General features: G+C 45.9%; 1 protein-coding gene across 6 annotated transcripts in view; it reads left to right on the forward strand.

The window, feature by feature from the left end:
- The window catches only part of NCOR1 (nuclear receptor corepressor 1), a 181,303-nt gene that overhangs the window by 8,966 nt on the left and 145,551 nt on the right, over positions 1–26,786 (forward strand). For all 6 annotated transcript variants that reach the window (XM_087890260.1, XM_087890272.1, XM_087890258.1 and 3 more), the window contains exons 2-4: positions 15,362–15,537; positions 18,594–18,721; positions 20,564–20,759. In XM_087890260.1, coding sequence (XP_087746386.1) covers positions 15,430–15,537; positions 18,594–18,721; positions 20,564–20,759 — 432 coding nt within the window. In that variant the 5' untranslated portion in view covers positions 15,362–15,429. The remainder of the gene's footprint in view (positions 1–15,361; positions 15,538–18,593; positions 18,722–20,563; positions 20,760–26,786) is intronic.

Below are 26,786 nucleotides of genomic sequence, written 5' to 3' on the forward strand. Positions count from 1 at the left end.
GAAGCTTCCTCAGCTCTGAGCGGATGGTGGGGAAGCAGGGTGGATTTGATTTAAATCGAGTTGATTTAAATCACAATTTAAATCACTAGTAAAAAGGCTTGATTTAAACCAACTCGATTTAAATCATAATTTTTAAAGAGCAACTGTCATCTCTGCTCCTCCTTTGACCCACCGTTGACTCACCGATAGTCCCAGTGTTGCAGAATATACAGCCTCCTGCTACAGAACTAAGCTCCATTTCATGCTGAAGAAACTAAATTATTCATGTATCTTAAATAGAAAACTATCTTACGAAAAAATTTTACCCCAAAAGTTTTTTATTAAAATAAATTCGATAAAAATAAAAAAAAATTCGATTTAAATCAAAAAAATCTGTTGTTTTTTTTTGATTTTTTTAAAAAAATCATTGATTTTTATCCACCCTGTTCCTTGTAGACAAAGCTGGTCATTTGCATCCTTTTAGAGGGTCGTTGAGGCCACTCGGAGGTTTGTCTGTGTCCTCAGGGTCACCTGAGTGGTGCAGATGGTTCCTGTAATCTGCAATTTTTTCCCTCTGGAAATCCGTTCCTTCTCCCACAGCATTCTACAGACTTTTAGCTATCCAATTTGGGATGAATTGGATAGCTGGAATGGTGGAATGGTGTGGGAGTAGGAATGGATTTCCAGAGGGAAAAAAATGCAGATTACAGGAACCATTTGCATCACTCATATTCTGTTTTTTAAATTTTGTATTTATGTGTTTTTATCTTGTGGCTGTTCACCGCCCTGAGTCCTTCGGGAGTAGGGCGGTATACAAATCAAAATAAACTAAGCTAAACTAACCCAGCTTTCCCTGAGGACACAGACAAACCTCCAAGTGGCCTCAACGGCCCTCTAAAAAGATGCCAATGACCAGCTGTCTGCAAGGAGCATAAATCCTTCCCCACCATCCGGTCAGAGCTGAAGAAGCTTCTTGGATGAGAAGGGAAACGTCTTCAGAGAAAAACCAGAAAGTCCAGTGGCCTCCTGAAAAAAGCACCTTTGGGACAACCATGGATGACTGAGAATCTCTACAGACTTTTTAGCTATCCAATTTGGGATGAGCCCCCTTGGAATGGGGTGGGAGTAGGAATGGATTTCCAGAGGAAAAAATTGCAGACCACAGGAACCATTTGCACCACTCAGCTTTCTCTGAGGACACAGATAAACCTCCAGTGGCCTCAACGGCTCTCTAAAAAGGCGGCTTCCAATCAGGGTGGATAAAAATCAATGATTTTTTTAAAAAAAAATCAAAAAAATCAGATTTTTTAAAATTTAAATTGGATTTTTTTGATTTAAATTGGATTTTTTTGATTTAAATCGGATTTTTTTTTATTTTTATCGAATTTATTTTAATAAAAAACTTTTGGGGTAAAAATCTATCGGAAGATAGTTTTCTACTTAAGATACATAAATAATTTAGTTTATTCAGCATGAAACGGAGCTTAGTTACGTAGCAGGAGGCTGTATATTCTGCAACACTGGGACTATCGGTGAGTCAACGGTGGGTCAAAGGAGGAGCAGAGATGACAGTTGCTCTTTGAAAATTATGATTTAAATCGAGTTGATTGAAATCAAGCCTTTTTACTAGTGATTTAAATCATGATTTAAATTGTGATTTAAATCAACTCAATTTAAATCAAATCCACCCTGCTTCCAATGCAAGCCGCCTTTTTCTTCTTTCTCTTTAATTCCTGCCACTTTAACTGTTTTTATCTTTTATATTCAGTTCTGAATATAAAAGATAAAAACAGTTAAAGTGGCAGGAATTAAAGAGAAAGAAGAAATTATAAGTAAGCCCTTCCCTCCCCAGTTGCAGCTTTTGATAAATATTGAAGTTTGATGAAAATTATTGTCTGCCTGCCCCATCTTTTTTTTAATCTAGCAAAAAAAAAAAAGGTAATTTTTTTTGGTTTGCTCAGTATCTATTATTATCTCCTGTTATTTCCTCTTAAAATTCAGAGAAACTTTTTTTTTTTCAGAGACTTTTTTTTTTTTTAATTTGATTTATATGCCGCCCTTCTCCGGAGACTCAGGTCGGCTTACAATGCGTTAAGCAGTAACCTTCATCCTTTTGTATATTTATACAAAGTCAGTTTATTGCCCCCACAAACTGGGTCCTCATTTAACCTACCTTAGAAAGGATGGAAGGCTGAGTCGACCTTGAGCCTGGCGAGATTCGAACCTGCAGTAATTGCAGGCAGCTGGTCTTAATAACAGGATGCTTTGACTTTGATCTTTGTGTCACCGTTAGGATGTTTGAATTGGATGGTGAGAAGGGGATTTAATTTTGAACTAGGTGTTTGGAAGTCCCAAGTCCAATGCTGCACAATTGCAGGATCCTACCTGCAATTTATTTATTTATTTATTTATTTGATTTGATTTTTATACCGCCCTTCTCCAGCAGGACTCAGGGCGGTGAACAGCCAAGGTAAAAACATAGCCTACAAAATTTAAAACAATTTAAAAAGATATTACATAGTTTCGGCCCACAATTTAAAAACACCCCAATAAAATCGATTACGAATTAAAACCGAAAGATGGGATCAAGCCAGTCCGGCTAGATGAAATAAGTGAGTTTTAAGGACCTGACGAAAAGTCCGGAGATCCAGGATCGTGCGTATCTCTATGGGTAGGTCGTTCCACAGGGCGGGTGCCGCCATAGAGAAGGCTCTCCTCCTGGGGGTCGTCAGCCGGCATTGTCTGGCCGACGGCACCCTGAGGAGTCCCTCTCTGTGGGAGCGTACTGGCCGGTGGGAGGCTATTGGCGGCAGAAGGCGGTCTCGTAGATACTCAGGCCCTAAGCCATGGAGCGCTTTAAAGGTAGTCACCGACACCTTGAAGTGCACCCGGAAGCGCACCGGAAGCCAGTGCAGCTCGCGCAGGAGAGGTGTCACATGGGAGCACCCCGTCGCTCCCATAATCCCCCGCGCGGCCATATTCTGGACTAACTGGAGCCTCCGGGTGTACCCCAACGGGAGCTCCATGTAGAGAGCATTGCAGTAGTCCAGGCGGGAGGTGACAAGTGCTTGAGTGACTGTGCGTAAGGAGTCCCGATCTAGAAAGTGACGCAACTGGCGAATCAGGCGAACCTGATAAAAATCCCCCCTGGCCACGGCTGTCATATGCTCTTCTAAAGACAGCCATGCGTCCAGGAGGACGCCCAAGTTGCGAGCCCTCTCCGTGGGGGCCAATGACTTGCCCCCAATTAACCAGCGATGGCACCAGCTGGCTATATCGGGACGCCGGAAGCCACAGGTAGTCCTCGACTTACAACAGCTCATTTAGTGACTGTTCGAAGTTACAATGGCACTGAAAAAAGTGACTTAGGGACCATCTTTCACACAACGGTTGCAGCATCCCCATAGTCACGTGATCAAAACCTGGACACTTGGCAACTGACTCGTATTTATGACGTTTGGAGTGTCCCGGAGTCACGTGATCCCCTTTTGCGACCTTCTGACAAGCAAAAGTCAACGGAGAAGCCAGATTCACTTAACAACTGTATTATTAACTTAAGAACTGCAGTGATTCACTTTACAACTGTGGCAAGGAAGGTCGAAGAATGGGGCAAAACTCACTTAATAAATGTCTCACTTAGCAACAGAGTGTTTGGCCTCCGTTGTGGTCGTAAGTCAGGGACTAGCTGTAATTGACGGGGAGGCCATGCGTTGCTTGGAAAATTGGTAGAAAACAAAATTGTAAATGTACCCTTAGAAAGATTAAAATTAACTGGCCTCAGCCTTGAAGTCTGCAAAATGGTGACGATGATAACCTGCAATGTTATTGGGCTTATTTGAGGTTTTTTTTTTAATCCTGTCTTTATTATTTCAATAAACAACTCAAGGGGAAAACATATGTAATATTCTTCCTTTTATTCTCCTCACCACAACAACCCTGTGAGGTGGGCTGGCCTGAGAGAAGGTGATTAGTCCAAAGTTACGGTACCTGCCCAGGTGTCATGCCTAAGGCGGGACTAGAACTCACCGTCTCCTGGTGATTGGCCCAAAGTCACACAATTAGCTGTGATGCCTAAGGCGGGACTAGAACTCACCGTCTCCTGGTGATTGGCCAAAGTCACCCAAAAGTCTTTCATACCTAAGGTGGGACTAGAACTCACCGTCTCCTGGTGATTGGCCCAAAGTCACACAATTAGCTGATGCCTAAGGCGGGACTAGAACTCACCATCTCCTGGGGATTGGCCAAAGTCACCCAAAAGTCTTTCATAGCTAAGGCGGGACTAGAACTCACAGTCTCCTGGTGATTGGCCAAAGTCACCCAAAAGTCTTTCATAGCTAAGGCGGGACTAGAACTCACCGTCTCCTGGTGATTGGCCCAAAGTCACACAATTAGCTGTGACGCCTAAGGCGGGACTAGAACTCACCATCTCCTGGTGATTGGCCCAAAGTCACACAATTAGCTGTGACGCCTAAGGCGGGACTAGAACTCACCGTCTCCTGGTGATTGGTCCAAAGTCACACAATTAGCATTGATGCCTAAGGCGGGACTAGCACTCACCGTCTCCTGGTGATTGGCCCAAAGTCACACAATTAGCTGTGACGCCTAAGGCGGGACTAGAACTCACCATCTCCTGGTGATTGGCCCAAAGTCACACAATTAGCTGTGATGCCTAAGGCGGGACTAGAACTCACCGTCTCCTGGTGATTGGCCCAAAGTCACACAATTAGCTGTGACGCCTAAGGCGGGACTAGAACTCACCGTCTCCTGGTGATTGGCCCAAAATCACACAATTAGCTGTGATGCCTAAGGCGGGACTAGAACTCACCGTCTCCTGGTGATTGGCCCAAAGTCACACAATTAGCTGTGACGCCTAAGGCGGGACTAGAACTCACCATCTCCTGGTGATTGGTCCAAAGTCACCCAGCCAGCTTCCATTCCTATGGCGGAATTATATATAACTCCTGACTTCTAACCTGGTGCCTTAAACTCTAGGTCAAACTGACTCTTATTTATCTGGTATTGTGAGATTTTATAGTATGAAATGCTTTGACACCTCTGTGTGCATACATATCTAGATATTCTGAAATTGCATTAAAATGCCCTTAAAACCTTCTTTTTCCAGCAAGCCGGGCTGGCCTAAGACTTTTAAAAATGTTTTTAATTGTTTGTTATTGTTTTTAATCATGGGGCAAATTTATATATATCTTTTAATTGTATTTTAATGTTTGTAGTTTATGCTTTTACTTGGCTGTTCACCGCCCTGAGTCCTCAGGGAGAAGGGCGGTATACAAATTTAAAAATAAATAAATAAATAAATAAAATCAGTATTTTAAGTACATCTGAGAAATTGTGCTAAAACGACGTACGTGAAGTCTTTGAAAAGTTTGAGGTTCTTGTCGGTAATTCTTTAAAAGTCTGAGAAAGTTGACTACTACACAAATACACTTCCTAACCAAGTGCATTATATACATTTATATAATAAACGTATAATATTATTTGTATAATAAATATATAATATTATCCACATATTATCTACACCTACATATACAGAGGTGTCCTGTTCCACATGCAGACCAATATACTAAATATTTAATTATGACAGCCTTTTTCCAAGGTGGCTTCTGTGAAAATATCTGTGGTTATGTGGAAATGCAGTTAAAAAAATTTTTGGTCAGCAAACATTGTAACAGTATGACGGGCCACAAGAATATGAATTGAAGCAAACCTACGAATTTGCAGACCTTTGCAAATTTCGTTGCAAAGCTACGAAATTACTCATAATAGTAGTAAATATTATTAATCCACTTAAGCAGAACAACGCCTTTTGTGGTTTGGAAAATAGGAAGTAAATTTGGTAAATGCCAGATAGTCCTCTACTTACGACCGCAATTGAGGCCAAAATTTCCATTGCTAAGCAAGACAGTTGTTAAGTGAGTTCTGCTCCATTTTACGACCCGTTTATTAAGCGAATTGCTGGAGTTGTTAAGTTGCTAACACAGGTGTTAAGTGAATCCAGCTTTCCCATTGTCAGAAGATCCCAAAAGGAGATCAAGTGACACTGAGACATTGCAACCGTCATAAATATGACTCAATTGAATTTTGATGACGTGGCCATGGGGACGTTGCGAGAGTTTGAATATGGTCGTAAGTGTGAAAAAATGGTCATAAGTCACTTTCTTCATTGCCGCTGCCGCTTTGATCGCAAAATGAATTGCTGGCGTAGATCAAATTTCAACAGGCTGGCCTGGCCTAACTTTCCCTTTTAATTGTACATTTTTAAATTTGTTTTTAAAACATTAGGGTGTTTTAACCTGGTTTGGGCCAAATTGTTTAATTGGTTTTATATTGTCTTTTAAATGTTGTAGTTTATGTGTTTTATCTTTTTGGCTGTTCACCGCCCTGAGTCCTTCAGGAGTAGGGCGGTATATAAATCCAAAAATAAAATAAAATAAAAATAAAATAAAATAAAAAAAACATTAAGGCTTGGCAGCTTTAAGACTTGTGGACTTCAATTCCCAGAATTCTCCAGCCAGCTGTGCTGGAGAATTCTGGGAATTGAAGTCCACAAGTCTTAAAGCTGCCAAATTTGAAGACTTCTGCATTAAGGCAACCTGGCTACTTATTGAAGGAGAAGATCCTAAATTTAAGATCCCGAAATAGAATGGAATAGAATAGAAACTTTCAATATTTGCTGGAGTCCTTTATCAGACTGACAGAGCCAAAGGCAGGTAGTCCTCGACTTACGACTGCAATCGAGCTCAACGTTTCTGTTGCTAAGTGAAACATTTCTTCAGTGAATTTTAACCCCGTTTTACAGCCTTTCTTGCCACCCGTTTATAAGTGAATCACTGCAGTTGTTAAGTTAGTAACGCATTTGTTAAGTGAATCTGCTCTCCCCATTGACTTTGCTTCTCTGGAGGTCGCAAAAGGGGATCGGAACACTGCAACCGTTATAAATACGCGTCAGTTGCCAAAAAAGTCTGAATTCTCGGTACCGCGGGGAGGTTGCGACGGCCGTAAGTGTGAAAAACGGTCCTAACTTGCTTTTTCAGTGCCGTTGCAACTTTGGACGGTCGCTAAATGAACCGTTGTAAATCGGGGACTACCTGTATTGTAATACCCCCCAAAAATAATAATTGCAATAATACACATTTTTGTAAAGATATGGAACAGGAGAAGCCACGAGGCTGCATTTAGTCCCGGTTCTCGTGAAATGTAAAACTCGGCTGCAAACCGGTTTCAGATTGTACCCCCCGATTTCCCCCGTTCTTCTGAGCCAGCTCCCCAAACACGAAAAACCCTCTGACGTGTGAACTCAAACGTTTCCTTTATTAGGACTGCCGGCAGCCCCGGTTAAAAATGTTTCACTCTCAGGCTAACAAGTCCATCCGGCAGGGGAGATGAATAATTGTCTGCCACATCTATTTCATTTCCGCCTCCTGCCTTTTATCCCCAGAGCTAGGGGTCGGGCTTCGCTAGCAGCAATGGCTCTTCCATCCCGAGGACCGGCCCATAGATTTCCACTGCTCTCCTCTCCTCTGCCTTCTATCTATCTATCTATCTATCTATCTATCTATCTATCTATCTATCTATCTATCTATTTATTAGTTTGATTTATATGCCGCCCTTCTCCGGAGACTCAGGGCGGCTTACAATGCTTTTAAGCAATAGCCGTCATACTTTTGTATATACCTGCTTAGTAGGGCTTTCGCCCCCCCCAAGCGGTGTTCTATTTTATACAAAGTCAGCTTATTGCCCCCCACAATCTGGGTCCTCATTTTACCTACCTCGGAAGGATGGAAGGCTGAGTCAACCTTGAGCCTGGTGAGATTTGAACTCGCAGTAATTGCAGACAGCTGGCAGCTAAGTGCTACTTTAACAGTAGTTTAGTCCACTGTGTCACCAAGGCTCTATCAGGCACTGGACCCAGCTGTTCCTCCTCTTCCTCATCAACCACCTCCAGACCTGGGGGCTGTTGACTCTCCATCTGAGGACTGATGGACAGCCCAGGCTAAGCCTCTGTCTGTCTGTCTGTCTGCCTGCCTGTCTGTCTGTCTGTCTGTCTGTCTGTCTGTCTGTCTCTCTCTCTCTCTCTCTCTCTCTCTCTCTCTGTCTCTCTCTGTCTCTCTGTCTCTCTCTGTCTCTCTCTCTGTTTCTCTCTGTCTCTCTCTGTGTCTCTCTCTCTGTGTCTCTCTCTCTGTCTCTCTGTCTCTCTCTCTGCCAGCTCCATTCCCTCTTCCCCCTCGGAGCTCTCAGGTTGCCTGGATGGGGACCCTGACTCCCACGCTCCCCCACTCCTCCTCTGATTCGGCTGGTGGAGGGGCCGCCAGCCCCCAGCCCACAACACCCACCTTCCCCCCCCCTCTGCTGGGACAAGGAAGGCAGTTAATAATGGCTGCTCCCTCCTTTCCGACAATCAATCAAAACCTAGCTGACACTTGAAACCGCCGAGCTCACCTGATTTCCCTTGCTGGATTCAAAACAGGAAGGGAGAAGCCAAACCATTGTGGCATTAATTTGCATATTCAGGTGTCGGTCCCAACAAGTTTTGTGGCTTTCGGATAAGCAGGACACCGCATCCTGATTTAAACGGACCTTGAAGGTAAACGTCGATACGTTTGTGGCAGGGTGGATTTGATTTAAATCGAGTTGATTTAAATCACGATTTAAATCATGATTTAAATCCCTAGTAAAAAGGCTTGATTTAAATCAACTAGATTTAAATCATAATTTTTAAAGAGCAACTGTCATCTCTGCTCCTCCTTTGACCCACCGTTGACTCACCGATAGTCCCAGTGTTGCAGAATATACAGCCTCCTGCTACATAACTAAGCTCCATTTCATGCTGAAGAAACTAAATTATTTATGTATCTTAAATAGAAAACTACCTTATGGTAGATTTTTACCCCAAAAGGTTTTTATTAAAATAAATTCGATAAAAATAAAAAAAAATCCGATTTAAATTAAAAAAATCCGATTTAAATAAAAAAAAATATCTGATTTTTTTAATTTTTTTTTAAAAAAATCATTGATTTTTATCCACCCTGGTTTGTGGGGTTCCTGTGCTCTGTGAGCCGGGTTGTTTTCTTTGCAGACGTTTCATGACCCAGCTAGCTTACATCATCAGTGTTAGAAGGGAGTGAGGTTTGCAGAGTGGAGGAAGGAGAAAGGGAGCGGGAGGAGGAGGACTGTGGCATCCTGGGTGCTGCCTGAGCTTGGTTGTTTCCTTTGCAGACTTTTCATGACCCAGCTAGCTTACATCATCAGTGCCAGAAGGGAGTGGGGTTTGCAGAGAGGAGGAGGAGGATGACGACCGTGGGGTCCTTGGTACTTTCTGAGCCTGGTGGGTTTCTTCCAGACGTTTCATGACCCAGCTAGGTAACATCCTCAGTGCTAGAAGGGAGTGGGGTTTGCTCTCTTTTCATGCACAAGTGGCTTGCTCTGTCCTTGTTGTTGGGAGTGTTCTTGGAATTTCCTCGATTAGGATGTGGTTAATTGTTCGATTGTTTGTCTCAGTTGGGAGTTCCTGGACTGAGGTATTGTTTACTGCTTGATAGTCTGATGTTAATCTTGGTGTAAACTCTGTTTATCCTGTTGCGATTGTTAGCAAAGAGATGTTTTGGTTTTTCTGTTTCCTTTTTAGAATTGTACTTTCTTTCTTAAATGAAATGTATACTTGGGTTATATCTTATTAAGGAGCCTTGGTGGCACAGCAGACTAAAGTGCAGTTAAGTAGCACCAGCTGCCTGCAATTACTGCGAGTTCGAATCTCACCAGGCTCAAGGTTGACTCAGCCTTCCATCCTTCCGAGGTAGGTAAAATGAGGACCCGGTTTGTGGGGGCAATAAGCAGGGTGGATTTGATTTAAATCGAGTTGATTTAAATCACAATTGAAATCATGATTTAAATCCCTAGTAAAAAGGCTTGATTTAAATCAACTCGATTTAAATCACAATTTTTAAAGAGCAACTGTCATCTCTGCTCCTCCTTTGACCCACCGTTGACTCACCAATAGTCCCAGTGTTGCAGAATATACAGCCTCCTGCTACATAACTAAGCTCCATTTCATGCTGGATAAACTAAATGATTTATGTATCTTAAATAGAAAACTATCTGACGATAGATTTTTACCCTAAAAGTTTTTTATTAAAATAAATTTGATAAAAATCAAAAAAATCCGATTTAAATAAAAAAAATCTGATTTTTTTTGATTTTAAAAAAAAATCATTGATTTTTATCCACCCTGGAATAAGCTGACTTTATATTAAAAAAAGAACACCGCTTGGGGGGCCGAAAGCCCTACTAAGCAGGTATATACAAAAAGTATGAAGGCTGTTGCTTAACGCATTGTAAGCCGCCCTGAGTCTCCGGAGAAGGGCGGCATATAAATCGAACCAATCAATCAATCAATTAATCAATCAATCAATAAATAAATATCCGCCTTCCGATGGCTGACACTGAAAGGGAAAGCCATTTATATATAAACAGAGCAAACTGCCTTCCCATCAACACTGATGATGTTACCTAGTTGGGTCATGAAACGTCTGCAAGAAAGCAATCAAGCTCAGAGAGCACCAAGGACTCCACAATCCTCCTCCTCCTCCTAGTTGGGTCATGAAACGTCTGCCAAAAAAGCCACCAAGACAATTGTGAGGACAATTAACCGGTGGAACAGCTTACCACCAGAAGTTGTGGGTGTTTCATCGTTGGAGGTTTTTAAGAAGAGATTGGACATTTGTAGTGTCTCCTGTTTGAGCATCAGGTTGGACTAGAAAACCTCCAAGGTCCCTTCCAACTCTATTATTATGCCTGCCTGCCTGCCTTCCTTCCTTCCTTCCTTCCTTCCTTCCTTCCCTTCCCTTCCCTTCCCTTCCCTTCCCTCCCTCCCTCCCTCCCTCCCACTGGAGGTTTTTAAGAAGAGACTGGCAGCCATATGTCTGGAATGGTAGGGTCTCCTGCCTGAGGAGGGGGTTGGACTAGACAACCTCCAAGCTCCCTTCCAACTCTATTATTATGCCTGCCTGCCTGCCTGCCTTCCTTCCTTCCCTCCCTCCCTCCCTCCCACTGGAGGTTTTTAAGAAAAGATTGGACAGCCATTTGGAATGATATGGTATTCTGCCTCAGGAGGGGGTTGGACTAGATGACCTTCAAGGTCCCTTCCAACTTTATTATTATTATTATGCCTGCCTGCCTGCCTTCTTGCTTCCTTCCTTCCTTCCTCCCTCCCTCCCTCCCTCCAACTTATTTACTTACTTTCCTTTCTTCCTTTCCTCCCTCCATCTTTGCTTCCTTCCTTCCTTCAACTTCCTTCCCTCCCTTCCATTTTTCCTTCAGCTAAGTAAGTTACTTATGGTACTTACTTTTCTTTCTTCCTTTCCTCCCTCTCTCCATCTTTGCTTCCTTCCTTCCTTCAACTTCCTTCCAATCATCTTTCCTTCAACGGTTACTTACTTCTTTTCTTTTCTTCCTTTCCTCCCTCCCTCTCTTCTTTCTTTCCTTCCTTCCTTCCATTCATCTTTCCTTCTTTCCTTCAACTAAGTTACTTACTTTCCCTCCATCCATCTTTGCGTCCCTCCCTCTGGAGGTTTTTAAGGAGAGACCGGCAGCCATTTGTCTGGAGTGGTAGGGTCTCCTCCTGCCTGAGGGAGGGGGTTGGACTAGATGACCTCCCAAGATCCTTTCCAGCTCTGTTCATCCGTTAATAAAAACCACTGGAAACTCTTTCGCTGTTTTTATTTTGTCTGTAAAAGATAGGCAGTTTGGTTTTAAGAAAGAGATAATCTTCCAGCTTTCTGAGGGATGAAAAAGCCAAGGTCACAAACCTGCCCACAGAGAGATGAAACTGCTGAAGTGAGTTGAAATGGCTGAGTTAGGAAAAACTCCCCGTTTAAAAGGAATTTAAAAGAATTTTCTGGGTTTTTATGGGTGGTTTAAGGCAAACTATGCCTGGGCCACTGAAAAAACTCGTATTTTTGGAAGCCCAGATGGATAGTCCTCAACTTACAATCAGCATTGAAGCCAACATTTCTGCGCTGGGCAAGAAAGTCGTTAAGGGAGTCATTCCCCCACTTTACGACCTATCCTGCCACGGAGAATCACTGCCGTTGTTAAGTGAGTCACGTGGTCGTTAAGTGAATCTGCCTTCCCCGTCGGCTTGGCTTGTCAGAACGTCGCGAAACGGGATCACGTGACCCCGGGGACTCTACGACGATCATAAATACAGGTAGTCCTCGACTTACAACCACAACGGAGCCCAAAATTTATGTTGCTAAGCGAGATAGTTGAGTTTTGCCCCGCTTTTACGGCCTTTCGTGCCGCCATTGTTTCGTGAGTCATGCAGTTGTACAATTACCGTATTTGCCCGAAAATAAGACCTAACCAGAAAATAAATCCCAATGCAGTGTTTCTCAACCTTGGAAGCTTGAAGATGGGTGGGCTTCAACTCCCAGAATCCCCCAGCCAGCATTGCTGGCTGGGGGATTCTGGGAGTTGAAGCCCACCCATCTTCAAGCTTCCAAGGTTGAGAAACACTGTCCTAATGTGTCCTAATGTATGGAGGGAAAGTAAGTAACTTAGTTGAAGGAAAGAAGGAAAGATGAATGGAAGGAAGGAAAGAAAGAGAGGGAGGGAGGAAAGGAAGAAAAGAAAATAAGTAAGTAACAGTTGAAGGAAAGATGATTGGAAGGAAGTTGAAGGAAGGAAGGAAGGAAGCAAAGATGAAGAGAGGGAGGAAAGGAAGAAAGAAAAGTAAGTACCATAAGTAAGTAACTTAGTTGAAGGAAAAATGGAAGGGAGGAAGGAAGTTGAAGGAAGGAAGGAAGCAAAGATGGAAGGAAGGAAGCAAGGATGGAGGGAGGAAGGAAGGAAAGGAAGGAAGGAAGGAAGGATGGATACAATCACAAGGTTGGAAAATCTGATTTAGCAACACAAGTGGCTTGCCAACCATAACAGCATGCAAAGTATTTTGAATTTTGAGTAGGGATTTTTTTTCCCTTCTGCTTAAAGGCTCTTTCACTCATAAAGCAAATATTCTTGAATTAGAAACGGGTATTTTGAGCTTTAAGTGAGATAGTTTCATTCTCAGGGCCCTTCCTGGATGATCAGAGCAGCTGTTTTTTTAAGTGCGAAACTGGATTTTGAACTTGAAACCTTTTCGAATTCAAAACATGTCATTTACTTCTAGCTACCAGTGATTGAGATAGGGGAAGATTGACCTGCCATTCTTGTGGCTATGGTTTACAGATGAACAGAGTGGGAAGGGACCTCGAAGGTCATCTAGTCCAACCCCCCCGCCCAAGCAGGAGACCCTACACCATTCCTGACCGATGGCAGTCCAACCTCTTCTTGAAAGCTTCCAGTGATGAAGCTCCCACAACTTCCGAAGGCAACTTCTGTTCATTGGGTTGATTGTTTCTCACTGTCATAAAATTTCTCCTTATTTCCAAGTTGAATCTCTCCTTGTTCAGCTTCCATCCATTTTTCCTTGTCTGGCCTTCGGGTGCCTTGGAGAATAGCTTGACCCCCTTCCTCCTCTCTGTGACAGCCCCTCAAATATTGGAAGATGCTCTCCTGTCTCCCCTGGTCCTTCTCTTCACTATTTTTTATTTTTATTTTGTAATACCGAAATTCAGTGCCTCTGTTCATGGGGGCATGTGAGTGGGGCGTTCTTTTAAGAGGTCTAATAACACCTCCTCCCAAATTTGGATTGTATTTCTCGTTAAGACCCAACCACCAGGATCGCTGGTCAAAGGTTGTAGCCTTTGTTCTCCAGAACACAGCAGGACCTTCAGATTGTCCACTGCTGAATGAGAAACGAGCAAGATTTCTGTCGACCCCCCCCTGTCCTTGAGTTTGGCTCACCATTGGTGTGGAAGAGCCCCTCCTGCCCGGTGTTGGGTCTTACTCTTCTTTGGCCCTTGGCTTGAAAGCCTTTGAGATATGGCTGGGGGGACCACGTCTACCTCTTCATCTGGTTCTGCTTCCCAGCCTGGTGGAAAGGTAGCTTAGCAGTAGAGCTTTGCATGAAGGTGATCTGTTCTGTCTGTCTGTCTCTCTGCCATCCATCCATCCATCCATCCATCCATCCATCCATCCATCTATCCATCTATCCATCCATCCATCCATCCATCCATCCATCCATCCATACAACCATACAACCATACATCCATACATGCATGTCTATCATCTGTTTTTTATCTCTATATGTGTGTCTACCATCTCTGCATCTATCTCTTAACTATATTTCTCTTTGTAATTATCTATCTATCTATCTATCTATCTATCTATCTATCTATCTATCTATCTCTATCCATCCATCCATCCATCCATCTATCTATCCATCTCAACTAGCAATAGCAATAACACTTAGACTTATATACTGCTTTATAGTGCTTTTACAGCCCTCTCTAAGTGGTTTACAGAGTCAGCCTCTTGCCCCCAACAATCTGGGTCCTCATTTTACCCACCTCGGAAGGACGGAAGGCTGAGTCAACCTTCAGCCTGGTGAGATTCAAACTGCCAAATTGCAGGTAGCCGGCAGTCAGCTGAAGTAGCTTGCAGTACTGCACTCTAACCACTGCGCCACCTCTCATCTATCTCATCTATCATCTGTCTATCTTCCTTCCTTCCTTCCTTCCTTCCTTCCTTCCTTCCTTCCTTCCTTCCTTCCTTCCTTCCTTCCCATCCTCTCTATCATCTCTATGTCTTTGTCTACATTTTCTCTTTGGCTGTCTATCATACCCTTTTCTGTCATTTATCTGCCTATCTCTAGTTCTATCTCTACCGTCTATCTCCATCTGTCTGTATCATCTCTATATCTCTCTATATCTCTTTATATCTCTATTTCTCGATCTCTATTTCCATTTATCTCTCTACACCTCTACATCTCCATATCTATCCATCTCTCTATCCACGTCTATCTGTCCATCTTTCTATCCATCTTTCTCTATCCCTCTGTTTATCCATCCATCCATATCATATCTGCCTGCTTATTTTTCTATCTATCCATATTTGTTTTTTTATTTTATTTTATTTTATTTTATTTTATTTTATTATTATTTTATTTTATTTTATTTTATTTTATTTTATTTTATTTTATTTTATTTTATTTATTTTATTTTATTATTTTATTTTATTTTATTTTATTTTATTTTATTTTATTATTTGTCAAGCATAAATAAGACAACAGGTAAAAGTATAAACATAATTTGAATACATGAAAAAGAGTAAGAGTAAAGAGGAATATTAGGACAGGGATGGTCTTTTGATCTATCCATATCCATTTTCAACGTTCTCTTAAAACTGAACCATAAATTAATCCCGGAATTTGGGTGTTCCCAGTGGTTTTTTGGGGGCTTCCTAATGCTCCCCTCGTTTTTCCTAGGCCGTTTCCTGGAGACTTGGTCGCCCAGCACTCTTGATCCCACAACTTTGCAAAAAACGCCTACGACAATGTCCAGCTCAAGCTATCCTCCCAACCAAGGAGCCTTCAGCACGGAGCAGAGCCGTTATCCGGCACATTCGGTCCAGTATACCTTTCCCGGTGGCCGGCACCAGCAGGCAAGTAGCAGCGGGCCCTGCCCGGGGAGGGGGGGATTCTGGGTAATCCTGCAGGGCCCTCCCGTGGATTTCTGGCTTCTTCAAACAGGAAGTCCTCAACATACGACCGCAATTGAGCCCCACATTTATGTTGCTAAGTGAGACAGCCGGTAAGCGAATTATGCTTGTCTTGCCACGGTTGTTCAGTGAATCAACTGCGGTTATTGGGTTAGTCACATGACTGTGTGACGCTGTGGTTCACCAAAGTGATATGCGCGTTTTCAAATTTTTCACTGAACAACGTAAATTTTGGGCTCAACTGTGGTCTGTTCTGACCTAGGCTTCCTGAGTCAGTAAAACACACGACTAGTCCCAAAAACCTCTTTTATTGCAACAGCTGTGAATTCTGTTCATTCACAGATGAGTCCCAATTGGTTGTAAAGAGTCCTTCGGGGTAAGGCTGATAATCATCCACCTTTATCTCCCTTGACATGCTGCCAAAGGCCTAATTGGCAAAGCCAATTCTGGAGTCCAGAATCAAACGGAGCTTCAGACTTTAAACTGCACAGAATTAACAACGTTGCTTCCTGCAAAGGCCAATGTGCCTTGGCTCCTCTTTTAAGTCTTATGGGAGGGGCCAATCATCTCCAAGCCCTACTCCTGAGTCGTCCCTTTTGTTTTAACTGTTCTTGCCTTCTGGCAGCTCTGCGCATGCGCGCGCTGGGAACAGGCTCCCCCTGTTCCTCTGCCTCGCTGACGTCAGACTCTGGAGGCTCCGGAGGCAGCACATACCTCCCAGATGGCCCTTTCTCTGCCTCCAACGCAGAGCCCTCGTCCGAGCCTTCCCCAGACTCCAGGACTGGTCCATGTTCCTCCCCAGCCTCCTCACTGTCCGACTCTGCTGCCAACTCTGCAGGCCGCCAGCGGACCACAACATGGTCGTACATTGAGGACTACATGTATACAGATTGTCAGGTCAAGAGGATGTGGCTTGCACACTCTCCCTGGTAGAGAAGGAGGCTTCCAAGCCGGGTTCATCGCGGTCAGGGGAGAAGAAATTGACACCGTTTAAGGGAAATAGGGGGCAATCCTCAACTTACGACCGCAATTGAGCCCAAAATGTCCATTGCTAAGCAAGACCGTTGTTAAAGTGAGGTTTGCCTCACGTTACCACCTTTCTTGCCACGGTTGTTAAGCGAATCCCACCCGTTGTTGAGTTAGTCGCACGGTCGTTCAACGAATCTGGCTTCCCCCTGTGGACTTTGCTTGGCCGAAGGTCGCAAAAGGGGGATCACGTGAGCCCCGAACCCTGCGACCGTCATAAATAAGCAATCGGTTTGCCAAGCGTCCGAATTTCGGTCACGTGACCAAGGGGATGCTGCGACGGTCGTACATTTGAAACAGCTGTAGTCTACCGGCCAATTGTCTGTGGTTCTGGCTAGTTAACAAGAGCCAAACCAATTATAATAAAAGATTAAAGAGGACTAGAACCTTGGCTTTTAGCTTCTAGGAAAGCACCGGAAAATGGGGAAAGTACTTTGTAGCTTTCCGAAGACTGCAGAGGGTTGCACAACGGGGCAACCTTTGTGCGGTAACCACAACTGCATAGCTGGCTGGGGAATTCTGGGAATTGGAGTCCACATATCTGAAAGTCGCCCAATTTGGGAAACACTTATAAACCCTGGGATTTCCCCATGTCGGAGAAGACTTCTGGTTAGTGAAGGCCACCAGAGGGAGGCCAGATGTTCCTGGAGATCCTTTAAAGAATGTGGACCAAGATTATGATGTTCTTTCTCCGTGATGGCAAACCTATGGCACGTGTGCCAACAGTGACACGCAGAGCCATCTCTCCAGGGCATGTGGAACCTTTGCTCATTGTTCCTCCGGGTTCCGACGTGCCGGCCAGCTGGTGTTCTCTCACGCGGGAGCGCCAGAAACTGGGGAGCGCCAGAAACATGCGTACGCAGGGAAGATGATTTTCTGGTTTCTGGCATGCACATGCGCACCAGCCACTTAGTCTTCCCATTTATGGTGCACATGTGTGAGCAAAAACCAGCTGGCCAGTGTGCATGCGCGTGCCGGAAACTGGAAGATCATTTTCCCGGCATGTGAGGACCCCTGAATCTAGTGCATGTGCACTGGACAGCTGGACCTCATGCGCACGTGCATGCCGGAAACCAAAAAAATCAGCTGCTTTTCTGGTTTCTGGTGTGCGCACGTCCGCATGCGTTCCCGTTTCGACACTCGGTGCCGAAGAGGTTTACCAACACTGTAAATCTTTTCTCATTGTTGTGGTCCACCAGCAGCCTGCGCATCCGCGTGTCAGGCACTGGACCCAGCTGTTCCTCCTCTTCCTCATCAGCCACTTCCTGTTCTGGTCCGCCAGCAGTCTGCGGAGCTGACAGCGGAGTCGGACAGCGATGAGGCTGAGGAAGAACATGGGCAGTCCTGGAGGCTGGGGAAGGCCCAGATGAGGGCTCTGCGTCGGAGGCAGAGAGGGGGCAAGGGCCATCGGGGAGTGATGTGCGGACTCCGGAGCCTCCAGAGGCTGACAGCAGAGAGGCAGAGGAACAGGAGGAGCCTGTTCCTAGTGCACGCATGAGAAGAGCTGCCAGAAGGCAGGAGCAGATAAAGCAGAGAGGACGACTCAGGAGTAAGGCCAAGAGATGATTGGCCCCTCCCATAAGGCTTAAAAGACCAGCAACGCTTCTTGGCCTCTTTGCCGGAAAACAACCGTTGAGAGATTTGCTTCGTGTTTGGCTGTATTTCTTTCTTGCCAGCGTCTTCTGTTCCTGAACTGTTGCCAAGAAAAGCCTTTGGCAGTTTGCCTAATTGTCCCAAGGTCAGAGATAAACTGAAGAACGGTGTTTTGAGGACTTTGCTTTCATTTCATTTGGAATAAGCTGAGAATGAGTTTATTCTCAGCTGTTTTAATAAAATCTGTTTGTTTTTTTTGGAACTGTATTGCATTTAATATTAACTATGTGGGGGTGGGTCACAACACTTATTCTTTCGGTCTTGAGGAATACGCCCCTCTCTGTCCTCACAGCGATTCCTTTCACTCCTTTCCTTCGTAGGAATTTGCAGTCCCGGATTTCCGCACTTCTCACTTGGAAGTCAGCCAGGGTAGCCAACTCCTGCAGCAGCAGCAGCAGCTCCGCCGTCGCCCCTCTCTGCTCTCTGAATTTCATCCTGGCTCGGACCGGTAAGTGTTGGTGTTTTCTCTGGCGAGTATTGGTTGTTGTTTTTTTTAAACCGGAAGACCTTCCGAAGAGCTCCTAGCCTGTTCTTGTTTCAGGTGTGCAGGATAAAGTTGTGGTTAAAAGAGGGCGATGGTAGCATTGGGTGTGGATTTGTAATTGGGCAACCCATCTTATCGTGTTTCCCCGAAAATAAGACCCTGTGTTATGTTTTTTTTGCCAGCAATAGCAATAGCACTTAGATTTATATACCGCTTCACAGTGCTTTTACAGCCCTCTCTAAGCAGTTTACAGAGTCAGCATATTGTCCCCCAACAATCTAGGTCCGAGATGGCGAACCTATGGCACGCGTGCCACAGGTGGCAAGCGGAGCCATATTAGTGGGCATCCCAGCTCAGCTCTGGGGCGCATGCGCATGCCGGCCAGCTGATTTTCGGGCCTTCTGGGCCCACCAGAAGTAGGGAAACAGGCTGTTTCCTGCCTCTGGAGGGCCTGGGGGCGGAGTGGGGAAGGCCCGTTTTTCTTTCTTACCTGGCTCCAGATCCTCTCTGTGTATCTGGGAAGGGCGAAAACAGCCTTTCCCACTCCCTTGGAGGCCCTACGGAGGCTGAAAGGGCCCATTTCCCGACTCCCGGTGGGACAGGAAGTGACGTTTTTTCCTGTCCCCAGCCTCCAGAGACTCCTAGAGAGGCTCCTACAGATTCCTAGAGAGGCTCCTAGAGACTCCTAGAGAGGTTCTGGAGGCTGGGGACAGCAAAAAACGTCACTTCCTGTCCCACCGAGAGTTGGGAAATGGGCCCTTTCAGCCTCCGTAGGGCCTCCAAGGGAGTGGGAAAGGCTGTTTTCGCCCTTCCCAGATAAACAGAGAGGATCTGGAACCAGGTAAGAAAGAAAAACGGGCCTACCAGGCCATCATGTGGCAGGAGCGAGGGAGGGGGAGGGAGTTGCGCACGCATGCGCGTGGGCACGTGCGCGCACGACCTTCCCCTGCCCCTCCTCTCCTGGCACGCGATGGCAAAAAGGTTAGCCATCGCTGATCTAGGTCCTCATTTTAGCCCACCTCGAAAGGACGGATGGCTGAGTCAACCTTGAGCCGGTGAGATTTGAACTGCTGAACTGCAGCTAGCAGTCAACTGAAGTAGCCTGCAGTACTGCACTCTAACCACTGCGCCACCTCGGCTCGCCATGAAAAAAGGCACTAGGTCTTATTTTGGGGGGATGTCTACTGACTCGTCTCACTTGCACACGTCGTCCCCTGCCTCCTTTTCATTGTCAGAGGCCTTCAGGAACTTCTTCTGCGGCCAGCAAGGCCAGTAAGGAGCCTTGGTGGCACAGCAGACTAAACTGCTGTTAAAGTAGCACTTAGCTGCCTGCAATTACTGCGAGTTCAAATCTCACCAGGCTCAAGGTTGACTCAGCCTTCTCCGGAGACTCAGGGTGGCTTACAATGCGTTAAGCAATAGCCTTCATACTTTTGTATATACCTGCTTAGTAGGGCTTTTGGCCCCCCCCAAGCGGTGTTCTTTTTTATACAAAGTCAGCTTATTGCCCCCACAATCCGGGTCCTCATTTTACCTCCCTCGGAAGGATGGAAGGCTGAGTCAACCTTGAGCCTGGTGAGATTCGAACTCGCAGTAATTGCAGGCATCTGGCAGCTAAGTGCTACTTAACAGCACTTTAGTCCGCTGCGCCACCAAGGCTCCTTCTCTTCTATCTTATCTTTTTGCTTAACTTTTCTTGGGCTGGTTGGGGGAGACCTTGGATCCGGGCAGCTCCGGCTGCTGTTTTCCCCCAGCTCCGAGCTCCTTCCTCACTCTCCCATCTTCGCCTTCCTCTTCTTCCTCCAGGCCTCAGGAGAGGCGATCGGGCTACGAGTCCCAGTTTCCCGCTGGCCCTTCCCAAGCCGATCATGACGCGCTGGACTCCAAGCGGCCGCGCCTGGACCAGGTTTCTGACTCGCATTACCAGCGGCTCAATGCCACTGCGGTCCTGCCCTTGGCCCACCAGTTCCAGGAAGGCCTGCGCTCATCGGACCTGAAGAAGGTAAAGCAGGGTTTTGGCTTTTCGGGCAGCCAATCAATGGATAATACAGGTAGTCCTCGACTTACGACTGGTACTGGGCCAGAGGTTCTATCGCGAAGCGAATTAGTTGTTAAGTGAGTTTTGGCCCATTTTACAACCTTCCTTGCCGCGGTTGTTAAGTGAATCCCTGCAGTTGTTAAATTAGTCAACGCGGTTGTTAAGGGAATCCGGCTTCCCCATCGACTTCGCTTGACTCTGTGACCGTCATAAATGTGAGTGTCAGCATTCTGATGCTGCCATAAAGAGGAGGAGATGAGGCTTGACTTTTCACCTACTTATTTTCTCTGTAGATAATATCCCCTAGGAGATGGGAGAGGAGGGGAGACATTCCTGTGGGGTGAGGTCAGAAGCTGGGGAGACTGACTTGGAAGATGGCCAGTGAGAAGATGAGAATTGGGGAACGGAAAGGGAAGGGTTTGGGGGTCAGAGGGTTAGTATCGGCTACAACGAAGTCGGGGCCAGATCTGTCATACTCAATAAATGGAATATTTCAGCAAAGATTAATTGTTTGGGAGTGCAATTTATTTGAGATGACATCAAAACCTGACAGTGAGTCAGTTGCCAAAGCGTCTTAATTTTAATCACGTTTAGTTTACTTTAGTTAACTTTATTGTCATTGTACCTCATAAAACGAAATGTGTACATCACACATAAGAAAACTATCAAAATAAAACACACGTCCTTCACATTCTATACAATTGAATTGAAAAACCCTTGATATTGCATTAATATTGCACTATACAGTAGAATTCAGTAGGGTTACTGCCCTGGGATAGAAGCTGTTTTTCAGCCTGTTTGTCCTTGTTTTTATTGTCCTGTACCGTCTGCCAGAGGGACGCGGTGGCTCAGTGGCTAAGATGCTGAGCTTGTCGATCGAAAGGTCGGCAGTTCAGCGGTTCGAATCTCTAGCGCCGCGTAACGGGGTGAGCTCCCGTGACTTGTCCCAGCTCCTGCCAACCTAGCAGTTCGAAAGCAGGTAAAAAATGCAAGTAGAAAAATAGGCACCACCTTTGATGGGAAGGTAACCGCGTTCCATGAGCCTTTGGCGTTGAGTCATGCCGGCCACATGACCCCGGAGACAATCTTCGGACAGCGCTGTCTCTTCGGCTTTGAAACGGAGATGAGCACCGCCCCCTAGAGTCGGGAACGACTAGCACATATATGCGAGGGGAACCTTTACCTTTTACCGTCTGCTAGAGGGTAATAGTTCAAAAAAAGGATGTCCAGCATGGCCCTGGGGGGATGCTGCAACGGTCGTTAAGTGCGAAAAACAGTCATAAGTCACTTTTTTCAGTTCCGTTGTAATTTTGAACCCAGGGTGAAATCTACTTACCTTCCCAAACAGTTCGGAAGTGCATGTGCTATGCACTCATGTGTGTCAGTTGTGAACGCGGACCCTCTACGCGTGCGTAGAGGGTAAAAAACAGGTTCCTGGTTAACTTGGTCCCACAACTTGGTCTGTTATGTGGATGTTTGGGTGGTTTAGGGGTGGGGAATTTGTGGTGGGTGGGAGTGTGTTTGGGGATTATTATGTGTGTTGGACGTGGTCTTTGGGTGTTAAGTGAATTTCATTGTATGGGTATACTATGTATACACGTACAATGACAATAAAATTTATTTATTATTTATTTAAAACCAGGAAGTAACGATAGCTAGGTGGGTGAGCGGAGCCTCGCCCTGCCATCGCTATCGGTTCTCCGAACCGGTCCTAACTGGTAACATTTCACTGCTGCTTTGAATGGTCACTAAATGAACAATTGTCAGTCGTGGGCTACCTGTATTTATTCGGTCAGTGACCAGCACAATTTAAAAAACCAACCAACCAACAAAATAACCAAAAACAGAGTGGAATAAACAATTCACTAATATCTTGCTCTGTTAATACAGCTATTAATCCGGGTGATAAATCTAATAATAAAATAAGATTAAAATCTAATTTCATCTATAAGGTAAAAATAAAAAATAAATAACCGCTGGAATTAATTAAGAAATATCAAGCCAACTACTACTTAAAAAAGGTCAATACAGATAATCCTCGATTTACAACAGGTAACCTAGTGACCGGTTTGAAGTTACAACGGCACTGAAAAACATGACGATGGTCGTTTTTCACACTTATGACCAGTGCAACCTCCCAGCAGTTGGGTGATTAGAATTCAGACGCTTGGCAAACGACTCACATTTATGACGGTTGCGGTGTCCCAGGGTTACGGGATTCCCTTTTGCGACCTTCTGACGGGCGAAGCCAATGGGGAAGCCGGATTCACTTAACAACAAAAATATCACACCCTGGTAGCGCGAATTAAACTCTGTCTGTTTTTCACGTATGGCTAGTCTGGAGAAGAAAAGGATGGGGGTGGGGGGACATGATAGCATCTTCCAATATTTGAGGGGCTGCCCCAAAGAAGAAGGGGTCAACCTATTCCCCAAAGGAGAATATGCATACGTTCTCAGTGTACATAAAAGAAAAGATACTCAGTGTACATAAAAGAAAAGAATCATAAAGTACAACACTTAATGATAGTCATAGGGTACAAAGGAGGCAGGAGGAGGAGCAACGGATGGAAACTAATCAAGGAGAGATGCAAATCTGGTGGTATGGCCCGCCAGCAGCCTGCGGAGCTGGCAGCAGAGTTGGACAGTGAAGAGGCTGGGCAGGAACATGGGCCAGTCCTGGAGTCTGGGGAAGGCTCAGACAAGGGCTCTGCGTCGGAGGCAGAGAGGGGGCCAGGGCTATCTGGGAGTTATGTGCTGACTCCGGAGCCTCCAGAGTCTGATGTCAGTGAGACAGAGGAACAGGGGGAGCCTGTTCCCAGTGTGTGCATGCACAGAGCTGCCAGAAGGCAAGAACAGTTAAGACAAAAGGGGCGACCTTGGAGTAAGGCTTGGAGATGATTGGCCCCTCCCATAAAATATAAAGGGAGAGCAAAGGCACGTGAGCCTTTGTAGGAAGCAACTTTGTTCATGCTGGTCAGTTTAAAGTCTGAAGCTCCGTTTTGATTCTGTGCTCCATGTGGCCTTGCAAAGCTAATTGCCGATTAGGTCTTTGGTAGCGTTTCAAGGAAGATCAAGGTGGGTGCTTATCAGCCTTATCCTGAAGGACTGTGGCAGACGTCCATCGGACTCTTTACAAACTATTTGTGACTCATCACGGGCTGGGAACGAACAGAATTCACAGCTCTTGAAATAAAAAAAAAGGGGTTTTGGGGACTCATTGTGTGCTTTTTACTGTGTCAGGAAGCCTTGGTCAGAACATCTGGAGTTAAGGAAAAACTTCCTAACAGTGAAGACAATGAACCTGTGGAACTGCTTGCCACCAGAAGTTGTGGGCGCTCCCATCACTGGAGGCTTTCAAGAAGAAATTGGGCAGTCATTTCTCCAGAATGGTATAGGGCAGTGATGGCTAACCTTTTTGCCATCGCGTGCCAGGAGAGGAGGGGTGGGGGAGGGTTGCGCGCGCACGTGCCCACGCGCATGCGTGCGCCACCCCCTCCCCCCCGCTCCTGGCACATGATGGCCTGGTAGGCCCGTTTTTCTTTCTTACCTGGTTCCAGATCCTCTCTGTGTATCTGGGAAGGGCGAAAACAGCCTTTCCCACTCCCTTGTAGGCCCTACTGAGGCTGAAAGGGCCCATTTCCCAACTCTCAGTGGGACAGGAAGTGACATTTTTTGCTGTCCTCAGCCTCCAGAACCTCTCTAGGAGTCTCTAGGAGTCTCTCTAGGAGTCTCTGGAGGCTGGGGACAGGAAAAAATGTCACTTCCTGTCCCATCGGGAGTCGGGAAATGGGCCCTTTCAGCCTCCGTAGGGCCTCCAAGGAAGTGGGAAAGGCTGTTTTCGCCCTTCCCAGATACACAGAGAGGATCTGGAGCCAGGTAAGAAAGAAAAACGGGCCTTCCCCACCCCGCCCCCAGGCCCTCCAGAGGCAGGAAACAGCCTGTTTCCCTACTTCTGGTGGGCCCAGAAGGCCCGAAAATCAGCTGGCCGGCGCACGCATGCGCCCCAGAGCTGAGCTGGCGTGCCCACTAATATGGCTCCGCGTGCCATAGGTTCGCCATCACGGGTATAGGATCTCCTGCTTGAGCAGGGGGTTGGACTGAAGGTCCCCCAAGGTCCCTTCCAACTCTATTCCGACTTAAACTCCCAGAATTCCCCAGCCGCAAACCACCCTTGCTGTGAATTCTGGGATTAGGGAGACCCTGGATGGGAGAAGGCTATCCCACACGGCTTAATATTTTCCTGGCTGACTTCAGGTCAAGTTTAAAAGTCCTCGCGGGTGATTAATGTTTAACTTGGGTTTTCCGAGCAAAGGTTGAGAGGTGGCAGGGCTGGTTTTCGTCCTTTGTTGACACCTGGCCTCAGCTTCCAGCCCGTTGCCAGTTCTTCCTGCTCTTATCGGCTCCCTGGGCTGTTTTTTTGGGAGCCAGCGCTCTGGATGGTGGGCGTGTGGCATGGACGGGCATTGTAATAATAAAGAAAGCTTTCCCATGGGCACCAGAGCTATACTTGGAGAGCCACTTTGGTCTCTAGCCTGATGCCTTAACCACTAGACCAAACTGGCTGGTTATTGGACAAATAACCAGGCGACAGGGAATTCTAGTCCCACCTTAGGCATGAAAGCCATCTGGACGGCTTCAGGTCAATCACCAGGAGGCAGTGAGTTCTAGTCCCGCCTTAGGCATAAAAGCTGGTTGGGTGACTTCAGGTCAATCACCAGGAGACGGTGATTCTAGTCCCACCTTAGGCATGAAAGCTGTTGGGTGACTTTGGGCCAATCACCAGGAGACGGTGAGTTCTAGTCCCACCTTAGGCATGAAAGACATCTGGATGGCTTTGGGTCAGTCAACAGAAGACAGTGAGTTCTTAACCACGACAGCCAGCTGAGTGACTTTGGGCCAATCACGAGGAGACGGTGAGTTCTAGTCCCGTCTTAGCCATGAAAGCTGGTTGGGTGACTTTGGGCCAATTACCAGGAGAGTGGGAGTTCTAGTCCCGCCTTAGGCATGAAAGTTGGCTGGGTAACTGGGCCAATCACCAGGAGACGGTGAGTTTTAGTCCCGTCTTAGTCATGAAAGCTGGTTGGGTGACTTTGGGCCAATCACCAGGAGACGGTGAGTTCTAGTCCCACCTTAGGCATGAAAGACATCTGGATGGCTTTGGGTCAGTCAACAGAAGACAGTGAGTTCTTAGCCATGACAGCCAGCTGAGTGACTTTGGGCCAATCACCAGGAAACGGTGAGTTCTAGTCCCACCTTAGGCATGAAAGCTGTTGGGTGACTTTGGGCCAATCACCAGGAGACGATGAGTTCTAGTTACACCTTAGGCATGAAAGACATCTGGATGGCTTTGGGTCAGTCAACAGAAGACAGTGAGTTCTTAGCCATGACAGCCAGCTGAGTGACTTTGGGCCAATCACCAGGAGACGGTGAGTTCTAGTCCCGTCTTAGTCATGAAAGCTGGTTGGGTGACTTTGGGCCAATTACCAGGAGAGTGGGAGTTCTAGTCCCACCTTAGGCATGAAAGCTGTTGGGTGACTTTGGGCCAATCACCAGGAGACGGTGAGTTCTAGTCCCGTCTTAGCCATGAAAGCTGGTTGGGTGACTTTGGGTCAATCACCAGGAGATGGTGAGTTCTAGTCCCACCTTAGGCATGAAAGACATCTGGATAGCTTTTGGTCAGTCAACAGAAGACAGTGAGTTCTTAGCTATGAAAGCCAGCTGAGTGACTTTGGGCCAATCACCAGGCGACAGTGAGTTCTAGTCCCGCCATTGGCCTGAAATCTGTCTAGGTGACCTTGGGCCAGTTACTCCCAGTCCAATCCACCTTAAAAGTTCATTGTAGTGGTGAAAATAGGAGGAGGAAGTATTATATGTGTTCGCTGTCTTATAATTACTTGTTAAAAAAGGGAGAAAAATAGATAAAATAAAAATAAATATATCTTTTTTTGGGGGGGGGAAATACAGATAATCCTCAATTTACAGTTCAGTTAG

The sequence above is a fragment of the Pantherophis guttatus genome, chromosome 1 (assembly GCF_059756535.1).
Source record: "Pantherophis guttatus breed Tessera chromosome 1, ASM5975653v1, whole genome shotgun sequence".
Lineage (NCBI taxonomy): Eukaryota > Metazoa > Chordata > Lepidosauria > Squamata > Colubridae > Pantherophis > Pantherophis guttatus.